General features: G+C 43.0%; 1 protein-coding gene across 1 annotated transcript; it reads right to left on the reverse strand.

Annotated features, from left to right (window-relative positions):
• Positions 1-1,469: 1,469 nt before the first annotated feature.
• Positions 1,470-6,651, reverse strand: GP9 (glycoprotein IX platelet). The gene is made up of 2 exons (XM_085073095.1): positions 6,576-6,651; positions 1,470-4,236 (listed from the first exon to the last, which is right to left on the reverse strand). The coding sequence occupies exon 2, from the start codon at positions 4,228-4,230 to the stop codon at positions 3,628-3,630; it is 603 nt and encodes a 200-aa protein (XP_084929221.1). The 5' UTR covers positions 4,231-4,236; positions 6,576-6,651; the 3' UTR covers positions 1,470-3,627.
• Positions 6,652-16,094: the final 9,443 nt, after the last annotated feature.

Consider the following 16,094-nt stretch of genomic DNA (forward strand, 5'->3'; position numbering starts at 1 on the left):
GAGTGCCGTGAGTTCCCTCTCGTCGCGATGGTAAATGGTAACTATAAATTCAAAACTACTTCCTAGTTACTTCACTTAAAAGAAGACTGTCAGAACAGAAAATGCCATGGATTCACCCCATGGAGCTGCCCAGACCTCCTGGGGAGGGCTGGGCTGGTTCTTAAAGCATGTGAGAGACTCCAGGCTGAAACAAAAAGCTGTTTTCAGACTTCTTCCTCTTTGCTTTGTGGGGGGAAAAAAGCTGTTGAGTACACTTAGATCTCATTCATCATTTAACCTTCACTTGCAGGATGTGGGATTTGAAACACATGAGAAATGTGTGTTCTTAAAATACCAACATCCTTAGAGCATGGGGCAGGGTGGCAAATACAGTGAATCCACACCATGTGATAGGTATTTTTTAGTGAAAATATTGCAGTTCTACTCAGAATAAGCATCTCTTCTAAAATAACTCACCTCACAGACAGGCAGTTGTGTTTCTCTTCTGCAAGCAGACACTCCTGCCAGGGCTCCATTCCCCAAGCCATTTCCTACCCTACCCAGGCGCCCAGCCCTCCTTGGCAGTGCCACTTGGATTGCAGCTGCTGGCAGTCGTCACTGCCCTGAGTGTGCAGGAGGAAGGTGGGTATTTTCCATAAAAAATAAAAATATAAGCAGCTATATCAAATGTCCACGGCAATGCCACTGTTTTTCCCACTTGCCTCCCTGCTCAGCTCCACCCTTGGCACCCCTGCTCAGCTCCTCCCAGGCTTCCCTGCTCCTGCTGTGCTCTCCCAGCAGCACCAGGGACCTCAGCAGCTGCTGCTGCCCCAGGGCAATCGTGCTGCTGTTTGCTTTCTGGATTTGGGAATTTTTCTGTCTTGTAAATGAGCAGAAGTGCTCTAATTCTGAATTCCCAGTCTGCTTGTGGTGCAGAAAACAGTATTTGTAGCGGTCAGCTCCAGAGTGGCTGCACCCAGAGGAATGACATCAGTGATGCAAGGCCAGACTGTTTGACTCCACAAGGCAGAGCCACTTTTATTGGGCAGAGCTGAGATGTTTTATTTAGCCTGCTCTGAGCTGAGACAGGCTGATTTTTAGGGAATGAGTGTTAGGATTTTTCGGGAATGAGCTGACTTGTGTTTTATAGAAAACAATTGTGCACCTAAACAATTGTTAGCATATTGATTATAATAATTACATTGCCAGTACATAGTTATTACTATTTAGATGGTGGCCCTTTAGCACAATGGAGTGTGATTTCTGTGAGCCTTGCAAACTGCTCTGGTGCTTGAGCTGAAACAACAGACCTGGGATAAACTTGAACTAAGCCCCTGGCAGAAAGCAAGCAGGAGGCTGAACAGAAGTTGTTCAGCTTGAGCAATGCTTTTTTGCTCCAGTGTTAACAAAACATAGAGAATTTAAAGGCAAAAAGGTGATTCACATACCATGCTATTCAATAAATGAAACCTGCAAATATTCTTCACATTAATTGAGTTGCAGTTTACACAGAATTGCTGTTCACACAGATCTCCTCAGTGTGCTCCAATGAGGTTTTGGTCAATAATGCTGACTGATTCTTTGTATTGCCAGACGTGGAACCAAACCTCATAACTTTTTAGTTGTGCTTCATCCCAGCAGTCACACCTGTGTTCCCAGACTGTGAAAGCAGATGTGGTCACCAGTTTGGCCCTTGCAGGCAGGATGCAGAAACAGCTTCTGGGAAGTTCCAAACCCGTTTTGGGAATGCTGCCTGCATGTTCATTTTGATAGCTGACACATTTTCCTGCCTTTGCACGTCGTTAGCAACTATGGTGTTATTTATGCAATTTGATGGAGTGTGTGGCTTAAACATGACACAGTGGTCCTGCCAGATAAACACTGAGTGTTGCTTCTGAGCCCTCAGTTAGCTGTTCCAGCTGTCCCCTTTGCAGAAGGCTTTTTTAGAGAAAGCCCAAATAGAAGAAAAGTGATAAATACAATGCTGTTTTAGTAGAATGTGAACTACTGCCATGGAAGATTCCCTCCTCTTTCCTCTTATAAGGACAGAAAACATCTTCTCTCAATATTTTATTCCTGTATTCTGTGCATCTTATTTGATGATGCATTTGTTGGTGTAAGCAGAAATGTTGGCTAATTGCTCAATTTTTGTATTTGTATTATTGAAGCCGTACTGTAAAGCAGTTTACTATTTTATACATATCTAGTTTGTAGGCACAAATGAGAGTGATAAGCTTTTAGTGTGAATGTTTTATTTTATTTTGGGGAAACAAGAAATGTCATGTAGGAAATTCCATGAGAGATGGCAGAGTGCATTTCTTCTGTAATATTCTGCATTCATACAGAATGGTGGTTGTCTTTTAAAAAATTGGAAAGCTCAGTGCAGAGGAAATATTCTAAATTTATCTCCATGTTTACACCACTACATCCCTACATCTTTATCTGAAATCAATCTCCTTTTAAGATCTATTTTCTGATCCTTTATTTGCATTACTGTTGTTTTTCTGATTCTTGTGTAGCTGATTGTTCTTGATTGGTAGAGCTTGATGCTCAATTACCATATCTTATCTAAACATGGAAATAGATAAATTTTTCCATCCCCAAATGACACCCCCCATTTTAACAAGAAAATAGAATGTTAGCCCATTGCTGCAATGCCATACATGGGATATCATGAGCATTAAATTATTTTCCCACTTTGGACTGACTCCCCAACTCATCTTTTGTTTCTAGGTTACAGTTGTACTTTGGCTTGCTTGGCACTCCAGGTAGCCACAGCACGAGAAGGGAAGAGTGTACATCCTCTCAAAGATGTTATGTAAAATCCAGTGCATCAAATGTCTGCAGGAAAACCAGAGGACAAATTCTGGAAATCTCATAGAATTCTAATCAGAAATGTTTAGAATTGTGACAGAGATCAAATCTGGGTCAATATGAATGTTCAATAAGAGTCCATTCTTTCAGTTTCACATAGAATGCTTTATTATTGTTCACCCTTCAGGAAATGGAATAATTTTGCTGATTATATTCTCATTACCAGTGCATCTTTAAATCCATTCAATAAGGGATACATTCAGTGGCTGATCTACATAATCCTGGTGTGGTTTTGCTGTCAGGAACCTCCTGAACCTGGAGAAGAGATGGCTGAGTTTGTCTGCAGACAGGAATGGTCCTACCAAGCCCACTGGGACACCAAGAGATGGTGATGGGTTGTAAACTCACAGAGCTTCTGACTGAGAAAAGAGTTGTTAAAATAATACAATTGGTGTTCATCTCCATATATTAAAAAGTGTACCACTTGGGGATGTAAATCTTCTTCATATAAGAGCTGAGAGTTGAGTAGAAAAATGCCAAGTTAAATGATTAAAACCAAAAAAAACTAGATGAGTTTGAGTAGACTTCATACGAGTAGATGGCAGCAGAATGAAATTTGCCTGTCGATTTCAATGCAATTGAAATGAATGAAATTAGCCTGTCAACACCTCACCAGGCTTCTTTTCGGAAGGAAATAAATCCAACGTGCCTGAGGCCCCAGCCTTGGAGCCTCTGCAGCAGTCACCATTCAGTTAGCAGGATTAGGTCTCATTTTGCACTTGCTGTCTCTGTTTCCGAGGAGTTTGCAGCTGCTCAGGCTGGCGGCAGAGCAGCTCACTGTGCCTTGCGGCCTTTGGCGCGGAGCCTCCGCAGCAACCGGGCCCTGAGGAGCAGCTGGCACACCAGCTTCCTGGAGACCCTCAGAGCCCACAGCGCCAACAGAAGGGTGACTATCGCCGCAGCGATCAAAGCCAGGTCTCGCCAGAAGAACTGAAGGCACTTGGTGGGGAGGATGCTCTTACACGGCCCGAGCTCGTTGCCGCTCAGCTGCCCCAGGGGTTTCATCCGCAGCTCCGCGGGGCTGGAGCACCTGAGCCGGGCCAGCGCGGGAGCAGAGAAGTCCTGCAGCCACAGCTTGAGGTAGAGGATGTGACAGTCGCAGTGCCAGGGGTTGTGCGACACGTCGAGCTCCCGCAGGCCGCGCAGGCCGTCCAGGGCCCCGGCGGGGATGGAGGGCAGGCTGTTGTTGTGCAGGAGCAGGCTGCGCGTCAGGCGGGGCAGCGCGGGCAGCGAGCGCAGCCCCCGGGAGCTGCAGTCCACCCGGGTGCCCCGGGCCTCTCCCAGCGCCGTGCAGCTGCAGGGCGGCGGGCACTGCTCCCCAGGGACCCCCGGCAGCAGCAGGCACAGCGCACAGCCCAGCATGGCCAGCCGCTCCATCGCCAGCTGTGCGGAACGACAACAGCCACAGGTCAGTGAGGGTCACTGGTGCAGCCATTTCTTCCCCTGCTGTAGGATTTGGGAATAAAGTCTTTACTGTCTGTATGTCCCACAGAACCACTCTCCCCCCTTCAGCACAAACGCGCTGAGACTGATGCCTTAAAGCAGGTAAAATACGAGGCAGACACAGCAGTGTAGGGGAAAGGGTATTCCCTTGGTTTAATAGGATCCCAGGTGCTCACTTGTCAAAGATGGAATCACGCTAAGGAGCACACACGTCTAACACGTGTATACAATTTTATGGACCTCACAAATTAGCATATCTACCTAAAATCCCCCAGTAAGAAGCTTAACAAATGAAGTAATTGTCCCCCTGTTCTAATTATCCCCCCCAAGTGAGACTACAGCCTGGTTTACAAAATCATGTTCCAGAGAGGAGGCTCTGTCCAGGGTTGGAGCCTCTAGTTCTGAGATAGTTATAAATGTTTCACCTTCCCCCCCTGGAGAACCCCCAAACTAAGCTAAATATCAGACTACAAGAGTTATAAACATGTAGGGCTAAGGTACAAGGAGTGTTTGTGAAGGGTACAAGGAAAGGGAAAGGGTATAAAAATGTATAAAAAGAAAGGACAAAAACCCATCAGGCATCAAGACAGACCACAGTTCTTCCCTTCCCTCTGTGCTTCATTGCTTCCCCTTCGTAATTGCACACAAAATATTACTATTCAAAGTTCTGTCACAGGATGTCACCAGGAGATGATGGTAAAAACCATCATCCTTATCTAAACTGAAAACTAAACAGTTTAGTTTTAGGTAAAGGTTTCTGTTCCATTTCCATATCTTCATAGATCTAGTGTTAAAATTATCTATTAAAATCAGTTCTCAAAATGAGGCTTGAGGGATTGAATAATTGTAAATGGCTAAAAATCTTCTTTCTGAAAGTATGAAGTTTTTTACTGGGAAATACCTATTTTTATGTGGCAAAAAGTTCATGTTTTTGCCACCTTGTAGCTTCATGCATCCCCAAGAACATACAGTTTAAGATCTGGAATAACAGAAAGTTGGAAATTTTGCATATCTGGTACTGCTGGTCTCTTGAGGATTAAATAAACATGGTATGGGCTAGCAGGTAATTATCCCATTTGTTCTGTCATTCCCACTTCTGGAGAGTGGATCCCACCAGACTTCATCTCAGTCCCTTTTCTCTGGCAGTTTAAAACATCTAAAGTTCTTTCCTCCTTCTATTTCCTACTACTCCACTGTATTTAAAAACACATAGCAAACCTTGGGGCAGGATTGGAATTTGAAATACAAACTCCATTGCATGGGTTGGGAAATCTCTAATCTTGAAACCATCTTTCTTTATGATTTTGGTACATCCTGTAATTAAAATGTACTTTCTTCTTTTCTTTTTCCCAATTTATTTGCAATAAGGAAGTATTGAAGCGAAAATATGTGACCATTTATTGCCTTGGATACTACTTGGAGAATGGCAGATACTGTAAAGAGTGTTGGGGTTTTATGCACTCTACACTAACAGAAAATTCCTTTTTAACTGCAGAAGGTGGAAACAGCTGCCTAAGTTGGTTTGCAGGTAAGCAGTAAAAGCACATTGAGTATGATCTTAAAATTGAGTGTGATTTTAAAGGATTCAAAAGCTGAAAAATAACAAGCAGGTTAGAACAGACTCATGAACAGCAACAGGTGCAGAGTAAAAGCTTTGACATACTAAGGTAATAAGGAACTAAAATTATACCACTGTAGGATGAAATTTGGGAAAATAATAGTTCAAAGTAATGTTTTCAAGTGAAACTTAACTGAGACTTTTTTCTCTAGCAATTTTCATTTAAAAATGACTGAAAGATAGGAAAATTAATTAATTTTGTTTTAAATTAATTTGCTTCTATTTATTTTAAAGAATTATGAAATTAGCTTTTCAAAGTGAAGTTAGGCAGCTTTAGACTCCCCATCTAAATACCACATTCCTGTATGTTGAAGTGGATGAATGCTGCAGGAAATTATAAACTTCATCACAGGGAAGCTGAAATACTCATCCTAACCATCTTTTGTGTCTTTGTCAATGAGTTATTCTGAGTGTCTCTGCTCTGAATCCAGGTACTCATCTGGGATTCTTCAAGAAATCTACTGGAGCTCTTTTTTTCCAAGTAAACATCTCAAAAGGACAGACTGTGTCAGCTGCCTAAAAAAAGTTCAGTGATACTTATGGAAAAGATGATCTCTTCTGATTTAATATAGAAACAGCAAGAAACCCAAACTCAAACAGAAACAAGAACTGTGGCAAAAATGCAGAAGGGAGAGTTGGGAGGTGTCTGGCTGACACTTACCCTTTTGGATCCCTCTGATCCCTTTCCCTCTGCCTGGTGAGCTGCTGGAATGTGGATGGCAGTGCAGGCTGACTGCTGAAAAAGTCCCCAAGGAAGTGTGGCAGAGAAGATGAGCTGTTTCCTGTGTGTGACAGGAGAGCATCCCAGAGGAAGCTGCTATTTCTGGTTGTGCCATGGCAGGAGGGGCTTGGGGCAGACCCTGTGTTTGCCGTAGACAATGGGAAATGCTTTGGGATTTTTGTTTTATCCCTAATGTATTTTTCCTATTATGTCTGACAGTGTCTGGAAAAACTCATCTGAAATTTTGTGGGTTTTTTTTTAACTCAGCTGTTATAATTTCCAGGTATGGAAGTTAGTTTGGGCCCCAGCTGCTGACACACACAAGCCCCAGCAGATGAGGGAGCTGAAACAGAGTTATTCTGTTTTACTCAGGTGTGTTTGATGTCTGCCTCACCACTGTTTAAATAGAACTTGTAAAAGTACACCATAGCATCAAAATAACCATGACAGTCAGATGAGATCATGAAGGGATAGAGGAAGGAAATATTAATGCCATTGATTGGAACTGAAATAGATGAAATTGTGTTGAAGCCACCCAAAACATTTAATAAAAAGATTTTTTATTAAAATAAAACATTTAATTTTGGTCACCCATGTTAAAAAACGATGACTCCAACAGGTGAAAGGAAGGTTTCTGAAATGATCTGTGTGTATTAGACTGGAAGCTCAGTAAACCAGGAGGATACAAGTTTATAATCCACATGTATCTGTTCATCTAAATAAAGAATGCCATGTTTGTGGAAAGGGAAAGCAAAAATGGGGTTTATTTTTCATTTTTGATCTGGTATGCAAAGTTTTGGAAATAGGTTTTCCTTTGCTTTAGTTACCAGACATGAACACACAAGAATTCAGATGGCAGTTGGCATTTGGAAACCCAGCTGGTTGTGGAGTTGGTGTTTCATTCAGGCCAGTGGTGTGTAGTGGTGTTTTGGGGACAGCTTGGAGTTGTGTTCTGCTCTTGAAACTGCAGCCCAGGTGAGGTTCTGATGTTGCAGATGTGGAGCAGAGCTGTGTTTCTGAGCTCTCCTTTCTTTCTAACTTCCTGTTCTTGCAAGGAGGGGAAATTTCTGGTGTATAAATTACTCTGGTAGCAATTCTTGTTGTCTAATTCTTACTTATTTTTAAAGTACTTTTCTTCATTAGTCTAATGAGTTACTAGGAGCTTGAATTTTTGGTAGGAACTTCCTTAAGAAAATGACTTAATGTGTATCTCTGCTCTTTAGCATTTGAAAAGGTAATTCAGAGAGTGCCGAGGGAAAAGATAAAAATGCTTCAAACCCTGTTCAAATTTTGATCTTTTCTATGAGATGAGGGAGTGATTCCTCCCTTGCTAGAGTGAGGAGTTCATCTGCCTGTCAGATGTTGAACAACTGGACCTGTGAGTGGACTGCTAATAATGGGAACATCCTTCTGTCTCAGGGGTTGTTTCACTGCTTTTGGCAAATGCATTCCAAGGCCATGGATTTCATCAATGTCTGTCTGTCCCTGTGCCCACACAATCAATGCCATGTGCTTAAGGAATGCTGCCCCAGAACCAAACCCTCCCTGCTGCATCATGAAAGCAAATGCTGTGTGCTTCTGCATTGGAACAGATGCTGAACATTAGGAATCTCCTGGAATCCACACTGGGGCTCTGTGCTGTCCTCAAAAAGTCAGTCCCACGCTCCTCCAGGTGTCCCTGGGGGTGGCAGAGGTGGCTGCTGATGCTGTCCCCACACCTGCCCCATGTGTTGGGGTCCCTGGGCACTTGTGCAGCTCCCTGTGCAGGGAGGATCTGCCAGAAGCCCAAGGCATTTGCATGTATGATTTTAGGGCTATAGCTTTTTGTAGGCCAAATGAGGATTCTTCATTTAAGAGGATTTATTAAGAGCCAATTTGAAAAAAAAAAAGTTATAATCTGCTATAATCTTGTTAGAGTATGAAAGTTGTTTTTTTTTTTCATAGAGAGAATCCATCTGAAGTTTTTGTGAATGAGAGAGGCTCTGTCTCCTCTCAGTGGGGAGAGATTTCTGAACTCTCCTGTTTCCCAAACAACCCCTCTCACCTCACCTCACCCCCTGAAAGCACCTTTCTCTGGATTAGCTTTCTTTAGAGGCCTTGGCTTTTCCAGGGAGTTCCGTGGAGGCTGTGTCTGCTTATTGAGGGAGGAAAGGGCTGAGGGGAGATTACTGCTTTCCTTGTGGTTAAGAATAAAAGCTGCAAGTTGGAGATAAATGCACAGATCAAACGCGTGACCTGCTGAGAGCCAATTCAGGCAGAAGATGCCATTATCTTTTCTAGGCAATTTTAAGGAGTTGCAGTCATTTATTGCTGTCAATGACCTGTTCTTGACCTAGAAAGGCAGAAGTTTCCTCAAGCACTATTTCCATTTTCAGTGCTGGAAAAACTGGCCACTTCACATTGCTGAGGGACAGCAGAAGTGCTCCTCCTTTAAAATCTCTCACCTTGGTAAAGTCTGTTCTTTCGTACTTTCAAATAGGCTGGTGAGAACAGGCAAACCAAAATAGATCTTTGGAGTTGGATGTGAGTCACTGGTAATTAAGGAATTGTACAAATAAGCAAGAAGAAGGAAAAAAAAAATCAATCACAATATTCATTCTCACATCAAGGAGTGTTGCTGGCAGAAATGAATTAAAGAAAAACTCTGGTTTCTCTCAAATCAGGAGTTATTGTCAGCCCAGGGCTAAAATACTGCTCTTACCTACTTCACTCTGCAGAACTGGCCTGTCAAAGCCCTCTGAGTATTTATACACAGGAGGACTCAGAATTTCCTCCTGTCCACATTCTTTTCCTGCTGCACATTTATTGTGGTTTTACCTGATGTAATCTTCCCTCTGTCAAATTAAAAATTACTCCACAGGCAGATGAAGCCTTGTCATTTAGGAAAATCTTCTCCTAAATTGTACCCCACTCATTTTATCAAGAAATTCTCTCTCCTCCCACCTGTTCTCATGAAGAACTTCTCCCCTTTGCCGTTTTCCCCATTCAGAACTGCACCCAGTGATTGCTTTTTTTCCCACTAGGTGTCACCCAAGTTCTTTTGTTCTTAAGTGCTGCTCATCCCCTGAATCAGCCCTTCAGCGATAATTTCTCAAATCAAAAGAATTGCCTGAAAGAATGTAATATTGAGTTCTTTTTTGGGTATTATTTTCCATTGTCTCCAAGATAAAAATATATCCGAGGTACAAAATGTATGTATGATCTGTCTAAATCAGATGGCTAAAAGCACAAGTCTGTGTTTTATGGAACTCAAAGGGTTTTGAGACTTTTAATGAAAATATTCATGGTCAGTTTGGATTCACAGGACTCTGGGCTGGGCAAACTGGAGGCTCTGTGCCTCTCCCTCCTTGCTTGCTTTGCTCTAAAGAAATGCAGGTATTTTTCTAGCTCTTTGTGCACAGTCACTGTCATTAAAAATACAATACTGTGCTCCAGTCAGACATAACAAAACACTATTTATAGGAATGTTTTATTTAGGATAGGGGTTGAGATTTCAGAGCAAATCTCACACTCTCCATTTTCCATGCATGCCTTTTATGTTCGATTAAATTGCAATATTCGCTCTGGAAAATCTCTGAGTTGTTCCAGGTTTTCATGGAGGTTCAGTGCTTGCACCAGACTAAAGATAGTCCAAAACAGCCCTTTCTCTCCTGGTATAAATGGTCAGACATGGTGTCCTCAGTTCCAGATTATTTCACTGCTCTCATCCAGTTCTTTGGGCCATTGTTTGTTAAATTCCCAGCGTGACAAAGAGCTATCCACAAATGTACCTTGTGTCAATGCTCTGCCAGCTATTCAGGCAAGCCTGCTAAAGATATTTAAACATCTTTACCAATTTCTTGCCTAACAGCTGCAGTAGGACTGTGAAATGATGAAATTATTCAGTGCTCTAGGTGTTGTGGTGTCGTCCTGGAGTTAAGGAGTGTGGTGACAAACAAATTCAGCCTTCAGCCTCATTAGCTAAAGTCCTGCTATTTTCTGCATGAAGAGTTGGAAATGTAGAAGGCATTGAACTTTATGGCCACACTGAACAGTGGTTTTTGGAGAGATCAATTAGAAATTAATTGGTGTCTGATGTAAAAGACTGCACTGGGAAAGCCCAGGTGATGAGTGGGAACTCATTGCAGAATTCACTCACTGTCCATAATTGAGAAGATGGTTTTGATCCTGTCCTTTACAAAGCTGTGACTTCATGGGTTTTGAAACAAAACAGTCAGCTCTGGATAGATATTTAATGATGAATGAATTTTCTGCAGTGAGAGCAGCTCCAGCCCCATTACTGCTGCCCCACTGATGCCTGGACAAGCCTACCTAAAACAGAGGCTAGACAAAATTATGATAATAAAAGCAGTTATATTTATTGAAGGGCCTTCAGGTACATTTAGGGCAACCACAGCCCACCCAGGGGCTACACCCAGAGTGGACAACAGGTCACGAGTTTTTCATGCTTTATAATATTTGTCCATTTCATATCAGCAGTTAATCCTCCAATTACAGCTTCAGGTAACGAAGTCAATTACTCCAAATTTGCTTCCCCAATTCACTGCTGTTTACATATCTTAGGGCCTGAGACAGTGAGGTGTCCTTGGGTTTGGAGCTTAGAGAGGAATTGTTTTGTCTAAAAATGAGAGAACAGCAGCTTAGCACCCTGTATGGAGCCTAGAGTTTTACACTAAAGAATTACAGGTCACAGATACATGAAAAATATAGAAGCTAAAATCGTAAGGCATCACCACCAACACTGTATTTACACAGTTTGTGGGGCCCATGCTTGCAGATGTGCCCAGCTGTTTGCTGCGCACAGTGAATTGCAGGGGAGTTTGCCCAGACTCGTGATCACACCTGGAGAGCCCCAGAAAGTCCTGCAGACAGATCAGATCCCGTTCTGCTGAATTCCCACAGCCCAGCAGGTGGAGTGTCAGGAACGCACAGCCCAGCTGGGAGATGTCAGAACGCGGAGCTCTGTCGGGTTGGGAGGACAGTCCTGAACAATCTCCAACTCTGCAGCCACACCGTTTGCTGCAGTGTGTGAGATATCATCATTGCCAATCCCAGTTTTCCAGTTCTTGCATTGCATCCTCAGATCCATGGTATTTGCATTTCAAAGCCATGTGGAATATTTAATTTTTTTTTTTCTTTTTCTTTCTTTCTTTCTTTTTTTTTTTTTTTAATGGGCTTGATATTTGGAGCCATTAAAGTTCACATTTTGCAAGTCCTGCTGCTGGTCCTTAAGGCTACAGATAGCTAACAAAAGCTGATCATGTGTCTCCAAGAGCTGGCTTCTGAAGGAAATCCTTTATACACTGTGACTGACCTGTGATAAAATCTCAAGAGCTGAAAATGCTGCTGTGCTAATCCTATTATTTCCTATCACTGAATGCTGATATACAATCAGTTTGGAGAGTCAGTTTGATCAAGCTGGCAGCTGAATTAATCACATGGTCACTTATACCAGGTTATAAATAAGCAGCAGTTCCTCTGAGGAGAACTGTACATTCATTAAAAGATGCTGCAAGCATCTTCATGCATTATCTAATTATCTCTTTGCCCTCATTTGGTGTCTCTAGCCCAGTGCTAATGACTGTACTCAGTGAAACTCCCTACATTTAATGGAGCTGGCTAGAGGTTGTTTATCATTAATTTCCTCATCAGTTTTGATAAACACTGGAGGTTTGATGTTGTCCTGCAGTGCCACTCACAGTGTCATTGTCCCCACACTGACAGGCACAGCACAGCTTCTGTATCTCTGCCTCTGATGGGAAACTCAGAGCCTGGAGAGAGACAGGAGAGCTCCAGAGCCTGGAGAGACAGGAGAGCTCCAGAGCCTGGAGAGAGGGAGGAGAGCTCCAGAGCCTGGAGAGACAGGAGAGCTCCAGAGCCTGGAGAGAGACAGGAGAGCTCCAGAGCCTGGAGAGAGACAGGAGTGCTCCAGAGCCTGGAGAGAGACAGGAGAACTCCAGAGCCTGGAGAGAGGGAGGAGAGCTCCAGAGCCTGGAGAGAAAGGAGAGCTCCCAGTACTTTTACTGTGCACAAGGCTGAAATCACTCAATGTTTACCTCATTCCTTGGCTGCCTTTTCCTGCACCTTCAGCTGCTCCAGCCTTTGTGACTACAGAAAGTCTGACAGCTTTGCTTAGTTATTTTTTTTAATGAGGACTCATCCCATGAAGTGATCTGAAATATGAGGTGTCTTCAGAGAAAAGGACGAGGAAGGAAAAGTCCCTGGGATTTCCTTTGCTGTGAAGTGTTGCTCACTATCTCCCTTCAGCAGCACTTTATGCTGTTTTAAGGAGCTTTTCATTATGATCTAAGTATGTTTGTGAGAGCAGAGAACTTTGCCTGAGGTTTTGCTTTCATGCGTTGCTTTTTGCCTTTACTCATCATCTCCATTCTTTTGGAGGTTTCCGTTTGTTTCCCAGTGAACACAATTATTTTTCCTTTTCTTCTTCTTCAAATTCTGTGGCATTTCTGGTGTATCTCTGTGAATAACACCAAGTTTGGAGTAGGGAGGTTTCCTTTCCAGAATATATGGCCTCTGTGCTGCCTCCAGTTCAATCACTGCTGCAGCTGAGCAGAGCTTTATTACAAATCTCAGCTTTTGCTCAGTTTGCATGGCTGGCACTTGGGAAAAACATATCAAAATTCCATCAATTCTTTCTTAATCTTGCTCTGAAATCCAGCAGGATGAAAAAGAGTTTTCCACTCCTGTGAATGCAGCTATGCCTGAAGGGCTGAACTGAGACAGAGCCTCACCTGTGGGACTTGCAGGAGCCATTTGAGATTGCAGTTACACATCTCCTAGGTTATCCCACCCCTCTACAGCCAGGAGTGTGATTGGAAAAATATGGAAAAGAAACTAAAAAGAGCTGCTCAAGCTAGTGAGCCTTGGCTTGAGTGGCCAGGGTTTCCCTGAGCCTCCTCCACACACATGCAGTCATATTGTTTTTAAGGAATGGGTGACAAAAGGGTGTCTTTCCTATGAGCTGAGAAAAATGGGAATCCATTTATTTCCAGAGTTCCAAAATTACCTTTCCCCCCCCCCGATGTGTTAAGCAGGCCCATCAAACCCTTGTGTCTGGAAAATACTTGTTCAAGAGGCTTCTTATTTTGATGGTGATTAATAGTGGAATAAAAGAACACACACAGCAGTCAGCAATTTTACTCAGGGCAAAGTTCCTCCTGGACAGAAATTGAATATCTGAGGAAAGAAGCACAGACGATAATTCTCAATTCAATGAAGACTGAGCTCTTCTCAGCCTCCAGGAGATTGGATGCAACTAACAAATAATGCTGATGTCACCTTATTTTTAGGCTTTTATTGCTTCTAAGAGGGTCTGTAAACTGAAATTCAGTACCTGTCTTTTTTGTCCACAGTCAGCACATAAAGTAGCATCTTGAAGAGGGTGAAGATATCCATGACTAAGCAAATGTTCTTGAGATTCATCTTCAAAGGACTTTAAAGTTGTTAGTGGGGTCTTGGCTTGAGGTGAATTTTCCTGAGTACAAAGATGCTGACAGCATTTTTCATTTACATTAAGAAGCCCCAAGGGCAGAATGCTTAAAATGCAATGAGAAGTCTGGGTGCTACTTCTTCCAGCATAAAACCAGCAGCAATGTCATTGCACAGCCCCTGCAGGAAATCAGAGTGTGGGAAACTGCTGGAATGTGGCAAAGGCTTTTGTGGCAATCTGGGGCAGAGGAGGGAGGAATCACTCCTTTAGAGCATGAGATTATTGCAGAGCCATAGATAGGAAACAGAATTTATTTTCTTTTAGGAAACCAGATGGACACTTCATCCAGGTTCTTTGCACTGGAAGGTGCTCAGGAACAGCTGCTCCTGACAAATTCCATGTGGGGACACATGCTGCAGTGTTTCCTTCACTAAATCCAAAACCATTCAGCAAACCTGAACAAGAAAAAGACTTCTTATACCAAAAAAATGCCCATGTGCAGAAGCAGTGACATCTTGGGAATCAGAGCAAGGTGCCTTTACATGACAGGGGAGAGAAGCAAAGCTGAACAGCTTCTATCCCTAAAGTGTTTTTCTCAAAAAACTCTCCTTTCTGACTGCTCCAGCTCTTCCTTTCAGCACTCTGCTGCATTTAGAGATAAATGTATGCTCCTCACCACTTCGTTTTCCTCTTTCATCCTGCCATCTGTCCCACCTATTCCAGCTCCATCCTTCCCAATGCAGGTAAATGCAGGATGGAAATGCATCCTGCCGGTATTGGCCTGCCAGGGGAAGGAAGGGTAGTTTGTATGGGTGAACATCTGGCTCAGTCTCCTTTAAAGTGTTCATTTTGTGGTTTTTGTGTAAGAAAACTCATGGTTTAGAGCCCTGTTAGAGCCCACTGCTGGGGAATATTCTAAAGCAAATTATCTCATAGGCAACGAAGATCTATTTCAAACCTATTGCTTTATGTGAACCCTGATATATCCCAGCTTGGGGTGTGCTATTTTTATGTGCTAGTTTTCCTGCATAAAAACTCCTGCATAAGCCAAACAGGCCTTTGCTGTTATTTTCACATTAAAATGGGCAAAAGAAATCTGCTTTTTGTGGTGTAACTTCAGCAGTATGAACTATATTTGCCTTGGAGAATTTTTTGAATAGAAACTAAGGATTGACTCCTGTTGTTGAAATCTTCTTATTTTTGCCTGATTTAGCTAACCTGAACTGAGGCAGAGCAAAGCAAGGGAAAGGCAGGGAGCAAAGACATCCATGAGGATGGCATGCTGGGTCTGCTGGAAGCTGTGCTCTGAGGATATTTATGAAATGTTGGCACTTGCTGACAAAGCTGCTGGGTGAGGGAAGGTTGGAGAAGATGTGGGAGCAGTCTCAGGTTAGCTCACAATGACAATAATTGTGGTAGTGATTCCAAAGCTTAAATTTTGAGGGGAAAAAGCCAAGTAAAGAAGGGCCCTCTCTGGAGTGTTTTAATGCCTGAATGAAGTTTCTCCCCTCATCTGGGGTGGTGGATTGGCTTAGCCAGAACTGCAACCTCAGTGCCATGGAAGCTGCAATGCCATGAAGGATTGAGAATGTCCAAACTGCTTCTTGGAGGGAAATAAAAGCAGATTGTTGAGGCAGTGATGCTCCTGGCATCAAGCTGAGTCCAGGCAGCACAGCTCTCTGAGCAGAGTGTGTTTTGCATTGCACTTTTGAAATAGATATAAATCTTCTGGCTTTTGGTATTTCACCCACCAGACTGTCCCAGACTGCTGGCATGAGTGCACAGAATATGAGCAGCAGCAGTATCATCTGTCTGAAAAGCTAACTAAATTAATTCTGCCCCACACTTTGATTTTGGCAATACCTCTGCCTAAAACCCAACTTCAGTTTATCCCACATCTCTTCAGGCAAGAATCTGCGACAAGAGCTCAGTCCCTTTTGCTGTTTTACACCATTGATGCTGATGTTCCAAGCCTCAAGCAAGTTCCTTTCAACTCCTTAAATATCTAA

Source organism: Lichenostomus cassidix, chromosome 12, assembly GCF_008360975.1.
Source record: "Lichenostomus cassidix isolate B80296 chromosome 12, HeHo_3.0, whole genome shotgun sequence".
Lineage (NCBI taxonomy): Eukaryota > Metazoa > Chordata > Aves > Passeriformes > Meliphagidae > Lichenostomus > Lichenostomus cassidix.